We start from the raw sequence: 23049 nt of genomic DNA, 5'->3' as shown, positions 1-23049 counted from the left end.
CATTTTGGAAATAATTAATTGATGAAATATTGTCTAATAATTTAGATATCGTTTTCCTTTGATAAGTATAAAATGACATAAGGTTGGATATTAGGATGACTAGATTAAACAGAAAAACTATTCTAAAATTCCTTTTCATGCTAATCTAATAAATTTATTTGGAAACCTTTATTATTGGTGGATTGTATTTTTCTGTTTTACAGTCCCCCCCGAATCATTGGTAGATAACATTTTAGCCAATTTGCTAAAATTATATCCTTACTCTATTATAACTTCTGATTTACTCTGGATGCACTAGGTAATTGATTAATAATGAAATGTTTAGTATTTTGTTTTAAATAATTCTATTTTTCACACAAATTAGATAAAATTTCCTTTTTTCTTGTTTGTTTTTGTAGATCAATGATATAAGAATTTAAATGCAAATTAGAATAACTGTTACTATGACATAAAAAAACCAATGCATAAATATATGGCATAAGAAGTTTGTTCAAGGGAGATTATATACAATGACATAAAGGGCACGATCATTAAAGAAAGTTTCTTAAGGTTGAATGAATGAATATAACCATAATATATGAAGTATGTCCTTATTTTTAATGCATGTGATAAGGCAGATGGATGTGTGTTTTCCCCCATAATTGTAAAATGATGAATGAAAGGTTTTAATTAAAGCAGAGTGATTCAACAAGAAAATCATTTTCTTGTTTAAAAAGCAATTACAACAAACAGACGTTTTTCCAGCTAAATTATATCGAAACATATCCTTACTAAAATAGTCTATCATTCAAAATATTAATGTAGTGGTGCCAAAAGTTTGAGAAAATGTTACTGCTGCACTTATGTGAATGCATGTGCTTTTTGTGTCATACGTGGTGGATTAGTTTTACATATTTTTAAAGGGTTCCCAAAAGGCTGGAACATTACACATATTATTTCAATATATAAAATGACTGGGATTCTGACATATTAATATCTCTAATTTGATAACAGTCAAATGAGTGATGCCAAAAGCCACTCAGATATACACATATCAAGGACATATGAATATGTGTATGCTAATCGAAGGAAAATATTCCCATTTACATGACCACAAAATTGGGTGGAAAACATTTGTTATGTGTTAAGTTTTAGTCTATTCTTTAATAATATAGCACAGCTCAAATTATCACTGAATTCATAAGATCAGTTGACAATTAAGGTAAATATTGCCAAATTGATCTGTAATTTGGATTGGGCAAACATTCAGATATGTTGAAGGCTTTTTTAGAGGGGAGCTACGAGAATTCTGTTTTTTGCTAAGAAGATTATCTCATATTCTCTGATTTTTCTCTCTTAATTTCTCTCTCAGTTAAGCAATAAACAACAGCAGGAAAAAAAGAAAAATATGTAAAAGAAAGGAAAATATATCTTAACGAATTTAATAATTAGCTTTGTTGACCTAAAAGGAAGAGACAAGCTTAGCCTTTCAAGGCTGACTCAGGAAGAATTTCTCTCATTAATAAAACACTGACTATATTTAAGCTATAAAACTTTCACTTGTAAGATAATACTGAAACAATAATGTAACATGTTTCTATCTCCAAATTTATTTAATTTATTTTAAATTTAGAGACCCCTTATATCTTATAGTTACTCTTTACCAGTTCAGATATTGATATATCTCTATATATTCATATAGAGTTATAAATAGATACTATATTCATGTGTTATTAGGAGTCACAAAACTATGTAAAACTATGTAAAATAAAATTTTGTGTGAGTTCTATGGTTGATGACTTCTTAAAATAGTAATCTCAATGACATATTTTACATCACAAAATGTACAGATACCCAGTGTTCGTTTTTGTTTTTTTCTAACAACAAATACAGGTGAATTTATAGATTCCTTATAAAAGCTTTAAATGATTCTAAATTCAAAGCCATAGAAATAGAATCGAAAGAATGTAGATTGTTAGAGATTTTGATATTACATGTTCAGTGCTCTTCTGATAACATCGACAGCTATATCTTTGGCATTGAAAATTCAGTACGAGTTCTTGACAAAATTTTGTAGCTTAGAGCTTCATTTTCTTTTAAACAAGGAAAAACAGGGTTGAATAAGATATGAAAATTGGGAGGAAATTATTAAGGATTATTTTTTTTCTTAGTAAGTTTCTCTTTGGGACCCTGAATTACCTTTTACTTTACTGTATGATGTGGACTGTATGAATCCATTTAAAAATCAACTGAGTTGTACCACATTTTAGGAAAATTATATAATATAATATATATATTTTATATTTATTTAGAAGCTTTGAAATAGTACAGTAAACACTTTGCAACACGGTGTATAAACTACAGAATGTCTTTGATATTTTGTGGGTCTTCAGAATACAACATTTTTTATAACCCACAGGTGAAAAGAACATAATCACAATCTTTCTTGTAAAGTTGGAATAGTTTGGGGAACACTTGATCACACAAAAATAATATAAAACAGTCAAGTTTAAAACAGTGATATTGCATTTATAATGCACAAATTTCCTTTATCTTTATGACTGGCTTCTCGTGGTGAATATAAACATCTAAAGGGCTCAGTGACATTTGGAGAGAGAAAGATATATAGTGCTGTAAACAGGCACACACTGATCGGAGAGGCAAAATCAGATGCCTCTAAAGTTTCTACAGTTCTGCACATTTCAACTCATTTCTCAGGCCTGCTGAGAGCAATTAGGTCCTATAATTGGCCACGATGACTCCGCCGGCAATCTAATACTCAGTGACACACAGCTAACTGGATGGCCAAGATAATGAAGTTGAAAAGTTGATGCTTTTGTTGGTCGACTTTGTGCAAATCATGCTGCTTCAGGTGAATCCTGTAGAATTGACTAGCATATCCTTTTCCGTGCTGCGAAAAAGAAAGAAAAATACTCTAAGAAAAGGAGCCTGGCTTTTGGAGTTTAGAATTGCATGTCATTGTAAAAGAAACAAATACAATTGGAAATAAGCTGTGTCCCTACACAAGATCCATGTAGTGTCGAAATATTTCAGTGGTAACCTTGGTTTCTAATAGTTATAGAATAAAGTTATTCTGGTGCTTGGCTTTCCAAAAATGACAATTTTGATATTTTGAAAAACCCATTTCGTGTGGGAGATGTATACTTTATATACCAACCACCGGTAATGTGGAGACTAACCTTTTAAAGTGACATACCAAACAATCCCTACTTCACTATGTATGCACAACGAGAGTATAGAAAAAAATGTGTGGCCCTTAAACATTCTAGAATAATCCTTTATAATATCTCCGAAAAACTGGTTATATGTTTAGTTTAATAAATTTTGAATTATATATATTAAGTCAATATACAATACAGAAAACTGTACCAGAAAGTGTTTATGTAGTTAAAAAGTAAATGATGCTTCACATTTTCTAGGTTTACTTTATCTCACCTTTGAAATTATTCAAAAACCAAACCTTTTCATGTCTACAGAATAAAAAAAAAAATCTAAATTTATCCCCTAAAAGGAATCGGTTTTCTTATAAAGAAGGTAGAGGTGCAAAGAGAAAAAGATATTGAACTTGGCCAAGTCTTATAAAATGTATTGAATTATGAAGTAGAATTTCCAAATTCAATCATTTAGATATTTTAAGTATTTTATTTATTTATAATGATAATGGATATTTCTTCTCACCTATCCATAATCTTTATATTTGGCAATGAGCACAATGAGAACAGAAACTGCAACCCCTAGGTCAGTATCTGGCACATAATAGATATATGATAAAAAGGTACTGAAAATTGTGTACAATTGTGATAAAAGGCAATTCGGTTGTGTAAAGTCAATTAAAATAAAAATTATGTATATATATAGAGAGAATTAAAAATTAAGAACTACTCTAAATAGCATAACTGAACTGTTTCAATCTGGTGAATAGTTGGATTTTTTTTGTTTCTTTTTGGGGTTTCTTTACATGAATGTAAGAACATACTGGTCAGTTCAATTCCTCCTCTATGGTATGTCTGTTAATTTCAAGTAGATTATCTGGTTTATAATTTTCCTAATTTATTTCCCTGATTCTCTCATTTATTTTTCCTCACAAGCTCAGTTTGTGACCAGACCACCAAACATTTCTTCCCTAGGCCACTGTTTAGCAGACACATCAATTAAAATTGTAGAAGTCAAGCACCACCATTGACAGAAATAAAGTAAAAAATAATATATACATGTACTGTGTAGTAACTAGTATTGAAAACAATCAAAACATATTTTGTTTTCTAATTTTATATAATATCATGAACTATATAATGAGTTAGCTCCAACACAGGAAGGACTACGTGGTAGTTATTATAACTTACCTGGTCATAATGCTACAGAGAGTATTTTACAAAAGCAAACAGAAATTTGCTCTTTTTAAATAATCAAATCCTATTATCCTATGTTGTTGAATTTAAATTCCCTGTTTCATGATAAACTTGAGTATATCTGATTTAAATATATTTGGCTTATACCAACCAGAATTTAAAATTCTTCAGTAAATTCAAATAATTAAGCACCGTAGAAATTCAGGTTCGAAAAATGAATTGGACAAATTATTACGGTGACCAAATAACTTACTGTCCAAGCTGAACAATTGTGTGAGTAAAAGGGAACACTAGTAATAATTACATAAGACATAATCTTATGCTTTCAAGGACAACCCAGTCAATATGAACACCCTATAAACAATACCACTTTTCTCAAAATAAGTTAGAGATATTACTTACAGGATGTTTTTTCTTAAAATACTCATTTAGAGGAAACATCTTAAAATACTCCTTTATAGGAAACTAATTTATAGGAAACATCTCAAACATTTATAGTTCGAGGGCAAAAGAAACTCAAGAGCGACCTATCCTCAACCTATAAAGTAATTTATTATGTGCAAAAATTAATATACTGAAAAGCTACATCTTAGTATAATGTAGAAATTAGCCAACCCAATACATATTTAAATCAGTAAAATATTTCTAATTAGGTTAAAAGATTACTTTTGGGAAAAGCTATTAGCATGGATATTATATGTTCATTTGATTCAGTCAAAATACAAAAAGAAATTGTATTATTAAAATAGTTCAGAGTTTTAAGAACACAGGTTAGTACACAGTATACTTGATATCTTAAATCTAAACATAAGCTTAAATGCATATTTTAATTACTGCTTAGAGTTACATGTGTGCTGCTTTTATTTAAAGTGCACCTATTCCAACAGTTATATGAATAATATCATTGCCTTTTATTAAATTACCTTCTCCCACCTATCTGTTAATTCAGAAATGAAAATCTGAATAGGACAAGTGTTAAGGGCTGAGGTTGAAGGTCAGAACAAAGTAGGATGAGGAGGAAAGAGTTCCTCCATTCCGAAGCAAATTTCCCAAATGTGAAATACGGCCAGACAAACTAGAGAAAATGAAGTATTATCACTAAAGTTACAGTCACATACATTTTATTTCAAAGCTTTTAAGAACTGAATTTGAATATCGAATACTCATTATCTTTGGGGGCTGTCTGGGTTAATGTTGGACAAGTAGCATACAAATATATATACATATATATAAAGCAATGTTATTACATTTTAGAGTCAGTGCCAAGGACATTATTCCACAGCGTTAACTGTTATGGCTATGCATTTGCTGAAGCATTTCAGGCTAGAGAGAATGGGTCAAATACATTGAATCTCTATGCTTTATGATGTATTCTACATATGTTTTGGAATTATGAAAGCATACTTGAAAATTTTCTGCCTTTTCTTTTCAATTCGCAAATGCATTTTTTCCCCTAGCTATTCATCAGCATATGTAGGGATTTGGTCACTTGATAGAGATGAAAGATTTTTTTTTCAGTCAAATCTAAAGTAATAGGAAAAGGACTGTTAGTATTTCTTTTTACTTCTACTTATACATTCACTGCATTTATTCTTCATAGTGAATTACAGAAATCTCACATTTAAGACATTTATCTTATTGTCTGAACTATGGGTGAAAAAATCACTCTTAATGGAAAGGAGATATTCAAATATTTATTTTTCATAGTATAGCATATATATGTGCGTATATATTTAACACGTATGTATGCATATATTTAACATATTTTTTAATGAAAGTTCCAGGATGCGTATTTTTCCTCATATTGTGGAATCCTGTTATTGCCTTTGATAATTTGTAAAGTATGATATTAAACTTTGGACATTTACAAATTCTGATCGATGACTATAAGCATATATGTTGCAAAAATAATTGTAAAAATATCAGTACTGATATCCTATTTATACCACGTATAATAGTATAATTAGCTTGGTGAAAAATAATTTGGTATAATATATTAAAATGACAATTCAGTAATTTGAATATTCACGTTTCTATACTTGCATAACAGGAAGCAAAATACCCTTTATATTTTATGACAGTATGAACCATAGACGCTAAAGAAACATATAAACATGTGAAGTGACCTAACCTATTTCTGTGACTGAAAGAACAGCCTTCGAATATCCCAGATGATTGAGACTCTACTGCAGTGAAAAACTTCCAGAGGCTAAGATCAGTAACCTGCTCCAGAGCACATTCAAATATTTAATGAGCCTCACGGTCAGGACACTTCTTTATATGTAAAGTGAATCTAGCAGACAAGAGTTAAAGCCCATTACCCCTTATAGAAGTCAGAAACACCTGCTCTCTCTTCCCTGAGTAAAAGCGTATCATAAACTGAAAGATCGTTTAAAAGCAAGCCTCCATTAGGGATCTGTCCAGTTGAATAATCAATTCTTTTTACTTTCCTCTATCTTATTCTTGAGCCATTTTTGAGGATTCTCTTTAAAAATCTTGCTAATTTTTTTTTCTGTTTAACTATAAAGTCCTTCAGTGAGCATAATAGCAGTAACTATTAAATGTGGGTCGCTGCTTGATTTGTCTATCTTCCCCCTTGAACAGTGTTAGATTTGCTTTTATATTTTAAAATATAATTGTACATGGTTCATATTGTAAATGTTTTCCTTTTCACAAAAAAATGACAGAAAGGTTTTAAATTTTAAGATATATCTATGGAAATAACAATTAAATTTATTAATTTATTATGAATTACAAAAAGACTGAAAGCCTTCTGTTAATGTAATATATATTGTCTTTTGTCCAATAATACTAGCTTAGTGCAGCATAAACTTGAGTTCTTACGTTTATTTCGTAATATTCACAACATCCTCAAGCTAAATTTCCTTTTTTCCTTTCATCAAACAGTATGTTTTTTATTCTATCTTGACAGTGTTCAGGGATCATAGAATATATCTAGAAAACAAGAATTCATCTGGAGAAAGTGGTTCCTATATGTAAACTTGATTAGTCTTTTAGAGAGAAAACTTTGTGAAATAAATGACTCAAACAATCCTTCAGAACATTCATGCAAGAAATATATATTAAAGCCAAGTGTTCATTTTAGTCTATATGTGTATGTAATTGCTTACGATGTAATTTGCAATTAATAAGTGTTTGTTAAAAGATAAATTCATGGGTATTTGAAGAGGTAAGAAATCGGCAAGCGTAGTTTTGCGTAGAGAAATTGACATCACTCAGTGAGTAAACTGGATCTTTTCTAAGACAGGAGACAAGCATGTTGAGCATATTCTTTTCATAGACATTCTAGCTGTAGCAATTCTAGCACCCTTAACTACTATTAAAAAGAAAACCACTGCCTGTCGTTTTCATCTTTCAAAATGACATCACTTAGACCAAATTCCTAAACTGGAGCCCTATACCTACTCTAAATGCAGTTTCTACCTCCCCCAGAGATGTAGTGTTAACCAGTCAGTCAGAAGAAACTTTTCGATTAGCGATTATCACCAGTGAGTCAGAGACGAGTGCCCTCTCCCTTCCCCAAAGGAAGATGAGGTAATCTGCATGTTAAGACCCCGTTTTTATCCCCCCAAGGGAAAGCAGCCTTGCCTGGAACAATCCTTTCCTTTTGCTAATAACTTTCTTGCCCCACCTTCCTTCTATAGAAAGGAAATTTTGCCAATTTCCTCAGAGGGCTCCTGTATTTGCTAGATGGGATGCTCCCCGATTGGTGAACCATTTAAATAAAGCCAATTAGATATTTAAAATGTACTCAGTTGAATTTTTGTTACTTAACAATAGTCACCATCTCCCCTAAGAATCCAGTGTAACCAATACTGCTCTGTTTCAGTTGTGATAAAGATTGTATGCTAATTTAAGGTTATGGATTAAAAAATTAATTAGGACTCATTTTCTCACTAAGAATGGTATGTGCAAAGAAGGAATTTGTTTTGTAAGCTGGAATGTGCCCCCCAAGATCAAGCAGAGTTGATGCACTGTGCAAAGCACTGAATTTACCAGCAGTGAAAGTTTCAGAACTTTTTGCTCAAAGTTTATTTTCAAGCCAAACTTTATTGTTAATTAAAAGTCTTAACAATCTTGAAAATAGGAGCTTCTATTTGTCCAGAAGTACATTCCACAACTGTGACACTATAGCATGACCCTCACATAGCTTTGTATGAGGCAATGAATCCCCGGAAACATCATGGGTTCCTTCTAGATAGAGGATCCATAGGCTTTTAGAGATTTCTATATACTTGCATGTGGTTAGGCGTATGTGGGATGTGTAATTTAAAATTGCCATTGCACAAAGGTGATGGCACATTTACAACTGGTTCACTAGAAAGTTTCTAGTCTGTGGGTTACTGCAACCATGTCAACTACCACTAATATTTTTGACAGGGTAGAAGCACAATTATAGTAACTCAATTTTGTTTGGTTTAAGAATCTTTAACTCTAATTAACTAGATTAATTAAGAGTGCTTTGAGCTCTACAGCAAAAACCAGTGATAGTGTATCAGCTCCTTTAATTAGACAATACACTTTGATTATTATCATTATCTAAATTGATTTAAGCGAAATAGCTAAAAACACAGTAATCATGCATAATTTTTCCATCTAAACACAAGAGTTGTCAATATTCTAAATATCTGTTTTTAAATGATAAAAATATTACACCTCTAAGTTAAAACACTCAGAAAAAGTAAAAACCTACTATGACAAGGTATTGCATAAAATTTTATAGATTGAAGGGATCTATTCTAAACTCATCTTAGAAATGTGGGAAATTATGCCTCAGAAGCTTAACGAGTTTTCCCTGAAGGGGGAAAATAATAGGACAGACCCTACCCAGCGCACTCTAGCCACTCCATCAGGCTCTCTTTGGTGAACAAAAACACCTTGATTCATTGGTGTCTTAAAATCAAATTTGGAGACTGAAGTAGTTTTTAAATGCTTCCACCCTACATTGATATACAGTTAGGCAATAGAACTCTAACATATGTGCTCCTCTATGTTTATGATATCGATGAAATTTCCCTGGAATCCTGTATCATAACCCACTAAAATATGAACACTGATTTGTTCCAGAACTATTTGAAAATCACATTTTTACACTGGCAATAAAGAGGTACCCTTGAAATTTCTTTTAAAGATAATCCACACAATTATCTGACTTTAATCATGACAAAGAATACTTTCATCCAAGTTAGACAAATACCATTATTTTGTGCATTTAAAATTCTAACAAGATATCCATATGTTCCTTTAAAGAATAAATGATTCTTCTTTTGTCTTTGAGAATTATGAGCGATAACATTTGCTGACATTTAGACACTTGTATTTCAACTAGTTTCCTTCAAAACAACATTATAAGGAGATCAAATTATTTATTTCCCTGTAAGGTTGAAATTAGCATTAATTTTCAAAGCAGAAGGCATGAAAAGCGCCCGAATGGGATTGGTCATTCCCACAGGTATAGAGATCTTATGCGTATAGATCTATTTGCAACAAATATCACTGTACCGTGATATTAGATCAGGTCTTAGTGATGTGCTCAACTTTGCTTTTATATGAAAACCAAGCATAAATTCCAGCAAAGATAGGAAAACTTAAAAATAAACACATAAGACCTTCATTTAAAAAATACATAGCCATGTGTCTAATTTATTAATCACTAATAATCTACTTAAACAGTGATACAATTTCAAAATAATTTAAGTAACACCTTAGATATTTAAGCCATGAAAACAAGTGGAAAATCTTCTGGATTGGTAAAATACTTATAACACAAGGTATACAAGTTTATTTTCAAGAAAGACACACACAGTACACACTACTTAGAAACTGTGTGTAAAAGTACAGCTGTTTATTTAATATTCTTATTGATCTGATTCCCCTAACGTAATTCAGTTGCTTCTATGTCAAAACAAATAGCAGATTATAAATGGGAATTGCAGGCTCAGAGAGGGGTTGGAAGGCTGATCACTCACACTAGAACAAGTTAGGAACCCCAAGACTATGTATGGGCTTTCAAAAACCCCTTGAGCAAAGTTGGCAGATGAGATACAGAGTGCCCAGTTACATCTGAATTTCAAATCAATAATGAATAATTTGTTAGTATACATATGCCCCCTGCAGTATCCAGGTGTCCTATCTTTTATTTGCTAAACCTGGCAACCCTATCCTAAGGCATCTGCTTCATGACACACCACGGATGACACTGGTCACCACTGGGGCAAATATTATAGTGTTTTCTAGAAAAATGTTGCATTATATTTTCTAATTATTTTATAACTCTAACTCATATAGTTTTATATGTATTTCCATCTAAAATGATTTAACATTAAGATATCAAAATTTTTTCTTTAAATCAAGATTTAAAATTCAAAAGAAAATAAATACATAAATAAAATTCAAAAGAAGATAGAGAAATGAAACCCAATTATCTACAATATAAATTCATATTTAATGAATTAAACATCATACATGGATGCAATTTTAATTATCACTTAGATTATTTCTTTGTATCAGGATTAAATTTTAACCTTGTTTTGAATGAAATCTTTGTTTTGTGAGATAGATATAGCATATTAGATAAAATGTTCTTTCTTCTTTTGCATAATAAACATAATTTTAAATCATTTACTCTAAAATCTAAACCGATGTATACATTTTAATTTTAGTTATCCCCTAGAAACTCATTAAACCACCTCCCCCTAGTCCTTTGAATTTAACCCATCATCAGATAATTAAAGATATGAAAACTGATAGGCAGGGCATCTGGGTGGCTCAGTCAATTAAGCACCTGCTTTAGGCTCAGGTCAGGATCCCAGCCTGTGCATTGGGCTCCCTGCTCAGCGGGGAGCCTGCTTCTCCCTCTCCCTCTGCTCCTTGCCTCCCGACCCCCACTCCTGCTCTCTCACTCTCTCTCAAATAAATAAATAAAATCTTTGAAAACTGATAGGCAGTAAACCAAACTCACCTTTAAAAAAAATCACAAAAATGCTATATTCTTGAAATAAGATTATATCATGCTTGTTAAATGCTAGTTATGTACTAAATAAATGACAAGATTTGGATCCTTAAATAGTTGTATTACCTCTCATGACTTTATAATGTGTGTTTAAATAGGGCTCGTCTTAATTACTGTAAATATTTAACCACATAATAGATAAAAGTCATGTATACACTTACTATTTATGAAAAATACCACAATAAATCTAGGACAAAGTTCAAATTTTAAATAATCAACCTTTGCTGGGGCCACTAACAGATTCTGGTTAAGTAGTATTGACAATGTATGTTTATTTACAAGATATATATAACATTATTAAAACATGATAAATGTACAAACCTACCTTCATATTTAATAAAGTTCTCACACTAAAAAAATCAAAATTTTGCCTTATTAAAAAAAAAGTATTGGAGATATTCAGTTGCCACAAAGCCACAGAAAAATAACTAAGAAAACAATCTGAAAATAAATTGTGCAATAATGATGACAAGTAAAAATACCAAACACTTAAAAATTGTTACAATGAAACCCCCAAAACCCAAAGGAAAGTCAGATAAATTGCCTATAGACATAGTTACCCTGTACTGTGAATAATCTTTTGTCCCTGCCTGTAAGCATGTATTACAATGGATCTCCCTCCATTTATGCTTGTTTAATTACCTTATATTTACTTGATTTTTTACATATATGTTTGTAAATGACACGCAACAGACCACTGAAAAAATATATTAGTGAAATTAACAGTTGGTGATGGTGAGTCATGAGGCTTAAGGAGTTTTGGGGTTTTTTAAAAATTTATTTATTGATTTGAGAGAGCATGCGCACACGTGCACCATCCTGCAGGTGGGGGAGGGGTAGAGGAAAGGGGAGGGGCATCATCTTAAGCAGACTTCCAGCTGCAGGGACCCTGATATCAAGACCTGAGCCAAAATCAAGAGTTGGATGTCTAACCAACTGGCACCCAGGCATCCTGAGGCTTAAGGAGTTTTTAAAGAAGAAGTGATCAATCAGAAAAAAAGAATAAAAGGACTAATATAGTAAAGCCAGAATAAAAAGGACATGAAAATTATGGAAGATTGAAAGATGATGAAATCAGGGAAGAGTATGTTAGGATTGGAAATGGTTAGGTTTGAAGGGTTGTTTGATTATTTGTTCTGGCATTAAGAGGTTATTATAATTATATTAATTTGTGTAAGTCAGGAAGATGCCTAACTAGATAACTAAAGACAAAAAAAATAGCACTTGCTTTCTTAGCTTTAGTATGTTTCATTTGTTGATTCATTGATGTAGTCTATAAGCATTTATGAGTGTTTACTTTGCTCCAGAAAAAATGCTCGGACTTGAGACTCTAAAATGAATACACATGGATTCTGCTTTAAAAGATTTAACCATCCAATGGTAAAAACAATTGTTTCACAAGATATTTTAAAAACAGCAATCATGCCTAAAAATCTAGAAGTTACAAGAAGAATGTACATCTGTCTTTGTCTGGAAAGGCTTCTTATTAAAGGTAAAATGAGTTGAATCTTGATTGATGAGTAAGAGATGGCCACGCTGATGTGGTGAGGTGTGGTTTTGGAGATGAGAAGCATTCCCGAGGGAGAATACAATGTGTCAAAGCACAAAGACCAGGGGGAAATGTGCATGGAGAAGCTGACAATCACTGAATGACATGAAGCAGAAACTGTAAGCAGGGTTTAAACATAAACTTTTAAAAGCTAGAGAACAGGGTGCCTGGGTGGCTCAGTCGTTAAGTGTCTGCTTTTGGCTCAGGTCATGATCTCAGGGTCCTGGGATCGGTCCGCATCGGGCTCCCAGCTCATCGGGGAGTCTGCTTCTCCCTCTTCCGCTTCCCCCGGCTCATGCTCTCTCTCTCTCTATACCTCTCTGTCTCAAATGAATAAATAATATCTTAAAAGAATAAAATAAAGCTAGTGAACATTATTGTAGCCACAACAGGGAGCTTCTTAGAATTTTTAGAGGAGACTATTGAAGTCAAATGTCTATAAATATAAGTTAATACTCTATCTGACAGTAGAACCAAATGGAAAAACGGAGGGGTCCACATTAATTTGGTGAGGTAGGCAGAAAGGATGGGCTTGGGGAATGCAAAAGAAAGTACACCTGTGTCTCCTCCGCCCAGCAAAGACTCCAGGGTTTATATTTCACATATCTGGAAATAGTTTGCATTCTATCACCCTGAATCTCCCAAATGCAACAAAATATTTTGCAATCAGATGATTACCTGGGTGTTTTGGAGCTGATAACTCAATACTAAGGATAATTTTGAAAGAAAAAAGGGGTGAAAGGAGCTGTTCAAAGAAGTGATTCTGTCCCCAATCTCAAGCCTCGAGTAGTATCGGCAGCAATAAAAGCTAGGTACCCATACAAAAGCATGGAACATTTTTTCCCACATATTGTAACAAAGAAAAAAATAAGGCAATTAATGATCATAGACTAGCATTAAATTTACTTTATAACTGTGAAACTGATTTTTTTTAAATAAAACATAACTTCTGGTATATTCTTTCACAGAGAGACACAAGTAAATCTCATCCTGGGAACATCTGGTCGGCAATTCACAGAAATAGTGAACACACAGGGACAGTTTTAATTATGGCATTTAAAATAACATATTTTAAGTGATTAAACGTCACATGCATTTGATCAGATCTTTTCTATCCAAAAATAACCCCAGCCTACTAGTATTTTCAGTTATCACCTTTCCTTGTATCCACTTTTCACTTCCAAAAATATTAAATATTAATTTAATAAAGTGCACATATTTCATCTTTCTCCATTTTACTGAAATGTACTTTCAAGGGTGTTCCTAGCTGGTTATTAGTTTTCCAGTCAAAATGTATTCCCTTCTGGGTCTCCTGGGTGGCTCAGTCGGTTGAGACAACTCTTGGTTTTGGCTCAGGTCATGATCACAGGGTTGTGAGATGGGGCCCTGTGAAGGGTTCAGAGCTCAGCATGGAGTCAGCTTGTCCCTCACTCCCTCTCTCCTCCTCCTCCCTCTCACACTCTCTCTCTCTCTCTCAAATAAATAAATAAAATCTTAAAAAAACAAAACCAAAACCCATGTTATTCCCTTTCAGCACGTGAACTTCAGCCGTAGTATCGCGGGGGTGCAACCTTTCCCCATTTAGTCTGAAGATTTCAGAACCATCCTGAATAACTACTTTCTTTATCTTTTATTGCTACATTGAGAATTCTAATACTTTCCACTTGTTTTTTCAAAATTTCTCTATTGCTAATCCTTTCATTGTCATTCTCCACCAGGCTCTTATTGCCACAAAGCCTGACAACTGCAATAACAGTCTGCTGATAAAAAACAAAACCAAAATCACCACATAACACATCCTTTCTGATGCCCCTCCGAATGGTGTCTAGTTTCTTAAGCCTGGGATTCAAATAGTGACTGGGTTACAAATAAACGCTCCCTCTACAATCAGGTGGTCTCAAATAAAAAGTCTAGCTCCCCCTCACTAGCCATCAGACCAAGGACAAGTTACTGAACATCTCTTTTTCTTAACTGTATAATCTGTAAATGGGCCAGAATACTTATTTCATTTGGTTATTGTAAGGCTTATATGGATTAATATCTGAAAAGTTATTTGAATCACTAGTGCTAGGCTGATAATAATTTCTTAACAATTGTTAGCTACTACTACTATTGGTATTACTACTTAAAATGAGTCAATCTACCCAAAACATAACTTTCAAACTCAAAGTAGAATCATTGAAAAGCAGTGTTTTTTTAGAAGAGAGAAAATGCTTAATTGCAGTGGACATTGTGATTTCATTCACAGACATGTAAATGAAAAAACAATTAAATCTCTTTCAAAATTTCATTTTTCCCCATAGTTGGGCAACAGTACTATTAAGTGCAGGAATTTTTACCATTTTATTTTAAAAAATGAGAAATTTTTGTTTTCATATGAGACACGCACATAAAAAGAAGAATATATAATGCTGAATTGTCATCGGGCACTAAAACTTAGTGGTTAGGGCTATTGTTATTTGGGCAAAATAGTGATATACACGCAAAACCGACCTGGAAGGCAGGAGACAGAAAACACACGGAATCATAACATCATGAGCAGTACACACAGAGCCCAATGAATAAACCATAAACAGAACGTAAAGTTTGGGTAGTTTTTTAGGCATTTCTCAAATGAGCTTGTGACATTATTTGCTAGTTCTATATGACTTTTAAAGACAAAGTTACAAAAACATAAATATACAATGTTGACTGAGAGAATCAGGTTTACCAGATAGTCGTAGGATTTTACTGAAGAAAAAGAGGCAAGAAAATATTTGAGCTTCTGCATGTTCAAATACTGAATTGTGGCAGACAGAGATAGCTTTCATATACGTTATAGAAAGACTCAATTTTCACATGGTAACAGACTGTTTTCATTTACTTTGTGTGATGATCATTGGGCATCTGTGTCTCCCACACAAGGATATCAGAGCTCTTTGGAGTAGTAGCCATGTCCTGTCTAGGGCCAGAATTTACTCTTAGTATAATTGTTGATATGCAGGTTACATCAGATCAGATATAGGCACCTATTTGTATCACTTTAACATTTTTTTTGGCCTGAAGAAATATATATTCTTTAATTCAAATATAATATGCTGTTTCTTGGGTTGAAATAAGAATCTGTCATCTCAAAAGTGTATTCTTTGTCAGATTATTTTTACTGTTTCTTGTACATGATCAAGTATCTTTACTCATTGTAAATACACAAATTAAGCAAAATAATGAGAACATGAAATTTTAAAAATTATAATTGCACTTTGTGACTAACATCACCATAAAATGAATGCAGCCTAGTCTTTGCTGGGCATTATACCTTTGGTTCTATTCAATCGGTTTCATTGGTTTCACAGATGAAAAAGAAAAATAGGGATACTGTACTTTTAAAACATATGTATTACGTGAAAGAATATATACTGCAGATGTAAAATAGTGATATATCGTGAAAAGAACATTTGGAGTCTGATTTTTCTCTGGGAGTAAAAGAAAGCATAATTAGTTCTATTTAAGCCAGAATTTTAATTTTCTCCATACTCAGGCTGATGTCATTGTTCCAATTTTAACTGAATATATGGTTGCCTTGAACACTTAATGAGTGCTTCCTTTGGGCCCAGGCACTCACTGCTTCAGATATGTTAAATAATTTAATCTCTACAATGAGATTTTGAGGATCTATGTCACAGATGAGGTAAATGAGTTACAGGAAGGTTAAAGAAATTACAGAGGTCACACAACTAGGAACTGGCTGGATCGGTATTGGAACCCCAGCAGACTGGCCCTGTAACCGGAGCTCTTAACGAGACCACATCACATCTCTGATATGAGGACCCATACAAAGACCCACTCTTGTAATTAGGTAGTGGACTACGAGTCCAAAGGAAGTACACACATACCATAAGAACAAAATCAGAAAGTGATATTTGCTGAAATTAAAAATTTCAAGTTATCATAAAGTCAAAATGGGTAAAATTAGTGATGCTTAGGAAAACTTATCCTGAAAATAAGACTTGAGTATTTTTCAAGTATTTGCCAAGACCACAATCCAACTAGGTAAGTACGTTGTGCTTTGTGTACATCTGAAAAAGGAGGTTGAGAACTTTTCACTAGAGATGTAATATGCCTGCGGTCGGTTTATTCTTTTTTTTCTTTTCCAAAATTATCACAAAAGAGGGCTGGTATTTAACGTGAGGTATAGGGTGGGAGGATATCAATAATTTAAAATACTTCTGCATATTTCTAGAACAGCACAGAGCAGGTGACACTGAGAGGACCTGATCTGAGTATGTTGATCTATGCAGAAGATACTGCATCGTTCTACTGAATGAGGATTCATTAGGTTAAGTGTGAGCACTAATAATGAACCTGATCTGATGCCCTTTACATTTTCAACCAAAGTTCTCATAATATTTCTGTTTTCCCCCTGGATATCTCTCAAGAGTATTTCAATTGATTCCATTATTACACATGTATTTAAGGTATTGATCTTATTTTCATAACTATCTGTGATGAGTTCATAAGCCATAATCATTTTCCTATATAGTTGGCCTAGAGAACATTTATATAATCTAATTCTAGGGCGAACAAAACTGAAAATCACTATGCCTGGAATATAGGAGGTGCTCAACAATAAGTTTTCTTGAATGTGGGTCACCCTGCTTTTGTCAGTAGCTTGGGAAGACATGCCTAAAGCAGCTGGCTAAAGTATTACAAATAATATGACCGATCGACATCCTTCTGGAATTAGAAAGTAACTGAAATATGAAAAACTTTGAAAGATTAATAAAGGGCATAGAATTAAAATTAACTTCAAAGCAATATAATATACCCTTTATAAACTACATTCAATGTTTTTATTTAAGGGGAAGATAATATTTCCCCATATTAGATATATTAGCACACCTTCTCTATAAGCATTATGAAAACATAATTTCTATGAAGAATTCCTACAAAGCAAGCAATTTAAGTTCTCAAGGATTATGTCCCTAGATCCCAAGCTCAATATTAAATGCGAGAGATGAAATTAGATTATTTAATGTCAAGTATTTCCTAAAAATAATTCCAAGTAAGCCTGCATTAAAAAAATTACCTTTCTCAGTAATTTCAATGAGTCAATATTTTGTTCTTATAATTTGAGAAACAATTATCTTCACACCATCCCATATATAATTTAAAAATATTGATTTCCCAAATCCTTAGCTTAATTCAAGTTCAAAGGAGTTAGAATTCATTCCAATCTGTCAATAAAAGGCATTTCTACATTGTCTAACACCAAACAAACCCTTCGGCTCTATATAATTAAGTATATTTATAAAATCACAAATAATTCCTGTATCTAATTCAAAAATTATTTCATCACCCTTGAGTGATAAAAATAACTATCACCTTATAACACTGGTTGTGAATTTATGAAATCAGTGCCTTTATGTGTCTTATTTCATCTTTTCATGCCTATAAAATGGGCACTCAGTAGTAGTTACTACTGTTATTAAATTTAGACTTAATGTTTAGCTAATACAATTTCCTATTTGATTATTTTTCCCTTCATTTTATTTTTCTTAAGTGTGTAATTAATTCATGTTTTCATGTTATCAAGCTAATGCTACATTTTAATTTACTCTCCAAAGTAACAAACCAAAATGTAATGATCATAAACAACGTGCTTGCTATATCTTCCAAAATAATTTAAGAAAGCACGTATTACTACTAGATTTAAGGAGTAGCCAACTTGGGGCACCTGCCCGGCTCAGTCAGTTAAGCGTCTGCCTTCAGCTCAGGTCATGATCTCAGTGTCCCACAATTGAGCGTCCTGCTGGCAGGGAGCCTGCTTCTCCCTCTCCTCCCTGCTCATGCTCTCTTGCACGCGCTCTCTCTCTCTCAAATAAATAAAATCTTTAAAAAAAAAAGTAGGCAACTTGACTTTGAATCATTATAATGTCTGTTTCATTTTTTATTTAATTGCGAGCCATTTCACAGTAACCGACACCAAGGATTTTCCTTAAAATTCAGCAGAAGATAAAATGATACCACAAGTGGAAAATTCTTATTATAAGAGAAATAAGCCAGCTCAATAAAGATTCCGTATTTGACAGAGTCAGATATTTAAAATCTATAGTCATCTGTCTTCCTTTTATAAATTATTATTATATATAATATGGAGCTTTACATTTTTAAGTTGTAATGCATAATTTTAATAGACATGATCTATGTTATATACTGTGTATCTATCTAAATTTAATAGACATTTTATACTCAGCTTTTGCCCTCTACACATGTCCCTAAATTTCCTTCTAAAACTACGATTTCTTAATTTCTGGTCCTGGATATTTAATCATCCGTTGCAATTCAGTGTGTGAGGGGGACAAAAAAGCCTTTACGAAACCAGTTTTTTTCCTTTCAAAATCCCTAAGAAATGTAAGAAGTCATCTAGACAGAAACAGGAAGGGAAGGAAATAGATAAAAACCTAGGCTTTCTGGGGCGCCTGGGTGGCTCATTCGCTAAGTGTCTGCCTTCGGCTCAGGGCGTGATCCCAGCGTTCTGGGATGGAGCCCCACATCAGGCTCCTCTGCTGGGAGCCTGCTTCTTCCTCTCCCACTCCCCCTGCTTGTGTTCCCTCTCTCTCTGGCTGTCTCTCTCTGTGTCAAATAAAGAAATAAAATCTTTAAAAAACAAAAACCAAAAAACCTAGGCTTTCTCACTTGCCTTTCTTTCGTCCTCCAGTAAAACTGAGCCTCATCCTCTTTACTCCTTCACCAGCCCCAGTGCTGGGAAACACGTTCTGCAGGAAATACATCTCAGGGCTGGAAAGTGCCATTCCACCAAATCACAGCTGACATATGCCTACGTTTGTAGTTTGTAAAGCTCTCTAGGTAAAGCATTTCCACATCTCTCAGGAGCAAATACCAATGTCAGGGTCAGGATATTTCCCATAAAGTGTAATTTACATCTCTCAGGATGCAATATAGATCCATTTTCTCAATAAAGACAGATTAACTGATCCCTATCTTATCTGTGTAGTATTTGTTTAAACACTTAGCATTTGTTAAGTCACCTCTCCCCTTTTCTTCTCAATTCACAGCCCCTCAATCCTTTCAAACTCTCTTCAGATATGCCATTTTCCAAAATGTTAATCTCTTTATTTTAGTAAGTCTCCCTTTAGCATCCTGAATGCCAATTTGCCACAGTCTTCTAACCTAGACTCAAAGAAATGTGAAATACAGACATTTCGATTTTTCTACTCTTTCATTATAATCTGGTATTCAAATGAACATATTTAAATATTTGCTTCTATAAAACACCACTAAGTTAATGTTTCAAAGATATAAAGACAGGTACCAAGCATTTCTGAAAGACTAGACATGGTAAGAATTCCAAAAATAGTAAGAGCAATCATGTTCAAGGGGAATACATGCTAACTAACTTGTCTTTTTAGTTTACACATTGGTGTATTTTAGGCTCTGCTGATTGCTTTCCCTATATTATCAGAGAGAACAACTGGCTATTACATTTTAGTGAAACAAATATATTATCCTATTTCATTTATTCAAATTATATAAAATTGAAAACCCAGAAAAATTAATTTTTGTTTAGAGGCCGGGAGAGTGGCACCCCCTGAGGTGCTAGTAGCTGAAAGAGGACAGAATGCAGGACTTTTTGAGGTTCTTTTTGAAGTACTAGGACTTTTTGACTACTGGACATGGTACCCAGTTAATGTTGTGGCCACTGATTACACAAGTGAGCTCATTTTGTGTAAACTTGGTTTATACGTTTGTGATTTTTGTACTTTTCTACATGTATTTTATACTTTAATAAAAAGTTTAAAAATAAAAAACTAAAAATGGGTTGCTATGTATGGAGCTTATTTTAATCGTGAATCCAATTAATTAAATGTAAATAATATCAATAATATTTATGAGAAAATTATAAATAAAAATATAAAAGTAAATAATATTTATGAGAAAATTATGGAAATTTGAACAATAACTAGACAACCAAGGATAGTAAGAACTTTCTTTAAAGAAGAATACTGTTCTTGTGGTAATGTTAAAAATAAACTTTCTCTTAAAAAACATATGCTGAGGGGCACCTGGGTGGCTCAGTCATTAAGTGTCTGCCTTCTGCTCAGGGTGTGATCCCAGAGTCCTGGGATGGAGCCCCCACATCAGGCTCCTCCGCTGGGAGCCTGCTTCTTCCTCTCCCACACCCCCTACCTGTGTTCCCTTTCTCTCTGGCTCTCTCTCTCTCTCTGTCAAATAAATAAATAAAAACTTTAAAAAATAAAAATAAATAAATAAACATATGCTGAAATACTCATGGATTAGGCAGTAGGACCTCCGGATTTGCTTTAAAAATCTGAGTGAAAAGTGTTCTTAGTATTTGGATGAAACAAATACGGCCAAGAACTGATCATTGTTTAGACTGGAGACATGGAGAGTTTATTTTTGTATATGCTTGAAATTATCCATCATTTTTATGTTTAAGAGTATAATTTAGTAGAACTCTGTGGGTTCTACATAATATTGTTTTCTATTACCATTGTTCTTATCAAAAAGATTAAGTTAACTCAAGAATCAAGATACATCTACCAAAACATATCTCATTTTCATGACCTTCCGTATAGTCATCTGATGAGTATTTCTCTGACAAATAAACCTTAAACCCACACCATCAGTGACTAGCAAGGGGACTAGTTCTGGCAACATGTTTATTAACAGTGGGGGTGAAAGAGCACAATAATTTTATAGTAATTTTACAGGTCAGCCTCCAGATTTTCTATACATTTTCTAAGAATGAAAAAATAGCAACAGTTAAACTATAACATTCACCTTCATATCAATGGACCTACTTCTAACACTATTTTGATTAAAACTACGTGGGAAATATTGTATCTTATACACATCACCAAGTGTATCCCATTGGGACAACTTATTAGGTACACTTTATATACTGTTGCCATTGTTGACTCAGAACTTTCTACCATGTGTTGCACTTTGAGACAAAACCCAATGATATGTTTAGTGACATCGCAAAGAATCCCTTTACCCTATTTCTTTATCCAAGGGTGATTCAAAATTTAACTCAAGAAATATACATTTGATATTGATTTTATTTGTGTGTTTCTCCTAGGTCTTTTTTTTTTGGGTCTTTTTTTTTCCTTTTTAAGACACCCAAAAATTTTTACAAAGAATATTTACAAGTATGCTTTTTATGAATAATGCAGTCTTTATCCAAATTTTGGTTGAAATATAGCTATTGGCATAAATATGAAACTTAGACCACTTGATGACAAACTAACTCACTTTTCTAGTACGTGTAAAACATACCATTAAATATCCAACACAAGTAATATTGGAATCTAGGTTAGGATTCTGTCTAATAGCAACATATAAAGAGGAAAAAAAAAAGGCTTACTTAGTACAACATTTTTACAGACAGTAACAATAAGTTTTCCTCAGAATACAGACATCTAGTTCCTCATAGCGTCACGATTAACTTTACTATAATATGCAGTATGAACTGGTCCTCAAAAAGTACAATCAGTACCTTAAAAAATAAAGAAACGGACCAAAATTAATTACGTCACTTATCTGTTTCTCAAAAAACACTATATTCTCATGTTTAACAGCATCTGATAATGAAGTAGCCATTAGTTAAATAATCATGCTCTGTTCCTCCTCTGGTAATTGACAGATATAATTAAAAATTAAATTAAATTAAAAATATAATGCTTCTATATGAGATATATATATGTGCACAAATGTATCCATACAACAGAATCATGAAATAGAACACAGAAAATATGTTTACAATCACTTGTTGAATTCAATGACTTAAAAGCTGTCATTGATAATTTTTTCTGTGACTGATAATTTAATAACACTCTACAGATTATGGAAATTTTGTTGAAATTAAGTTCACATATAATCTTTTCAATCTTCACAGTTAAAAGAAAACTATCTCTAGGAGGAAGAAAACGGTATGTGCCTAGCTATAATGTACAAGTATAATGTTATATAACGTATCAATGAAAGATTCAGAAATAAAACCCTGATTTTTATCTGTGAAAATTGCTAGTTTATAATTTGGCTTTATCCATGTCCTTTTGTATGTAATTACACTTGGGATTCAATGTTTTCAAATC

General features: G+C 32.8%; 1 protein-coding gene across 1 annotated transcript in view; it reads right to left on the bottom strand.

Annotated features, from left to right (window-relative positions):
• Nucleotides 1-2451: 2451 nt before the first annotated feature.
• PCDH10 (protocadherin 10) overlaps nucleotides 2452-23049 on the bottom strand; it is a 39775-nt gene continuing 19177 nt past the window's right edge. Inside the window, exon 5 of the mRNA XM_057309967.1 lies at nucleotides 2452-2890. Coding sequence (XP_057165950.1) covers nucleotides 2871-2890 — 20 coding nt within the window. The 3' untranslated portion in view covers nucleotides 2452-2870. The remainder of the gene's footprint in view (nucleotides 2891-23049) is intronic.

This window comes from Ursus arctos, unplaced genomic scaffold (genome assembly GCF_023065955.2).
Source record: "Ursus arctos isolate Adak ecotype North America unplaced genomic scaffold, UrsArc2.0 scaffold_11, whole genome shotgun sequence".
NCBI lineage: Eukaryota > Metazoa > Chordata > Mammalia > Carnivora > Ursidae > Ursus > Ursus arctos.
This window is presented reverse-complemented; position numbering and strand designations above follow the sequence as displayed.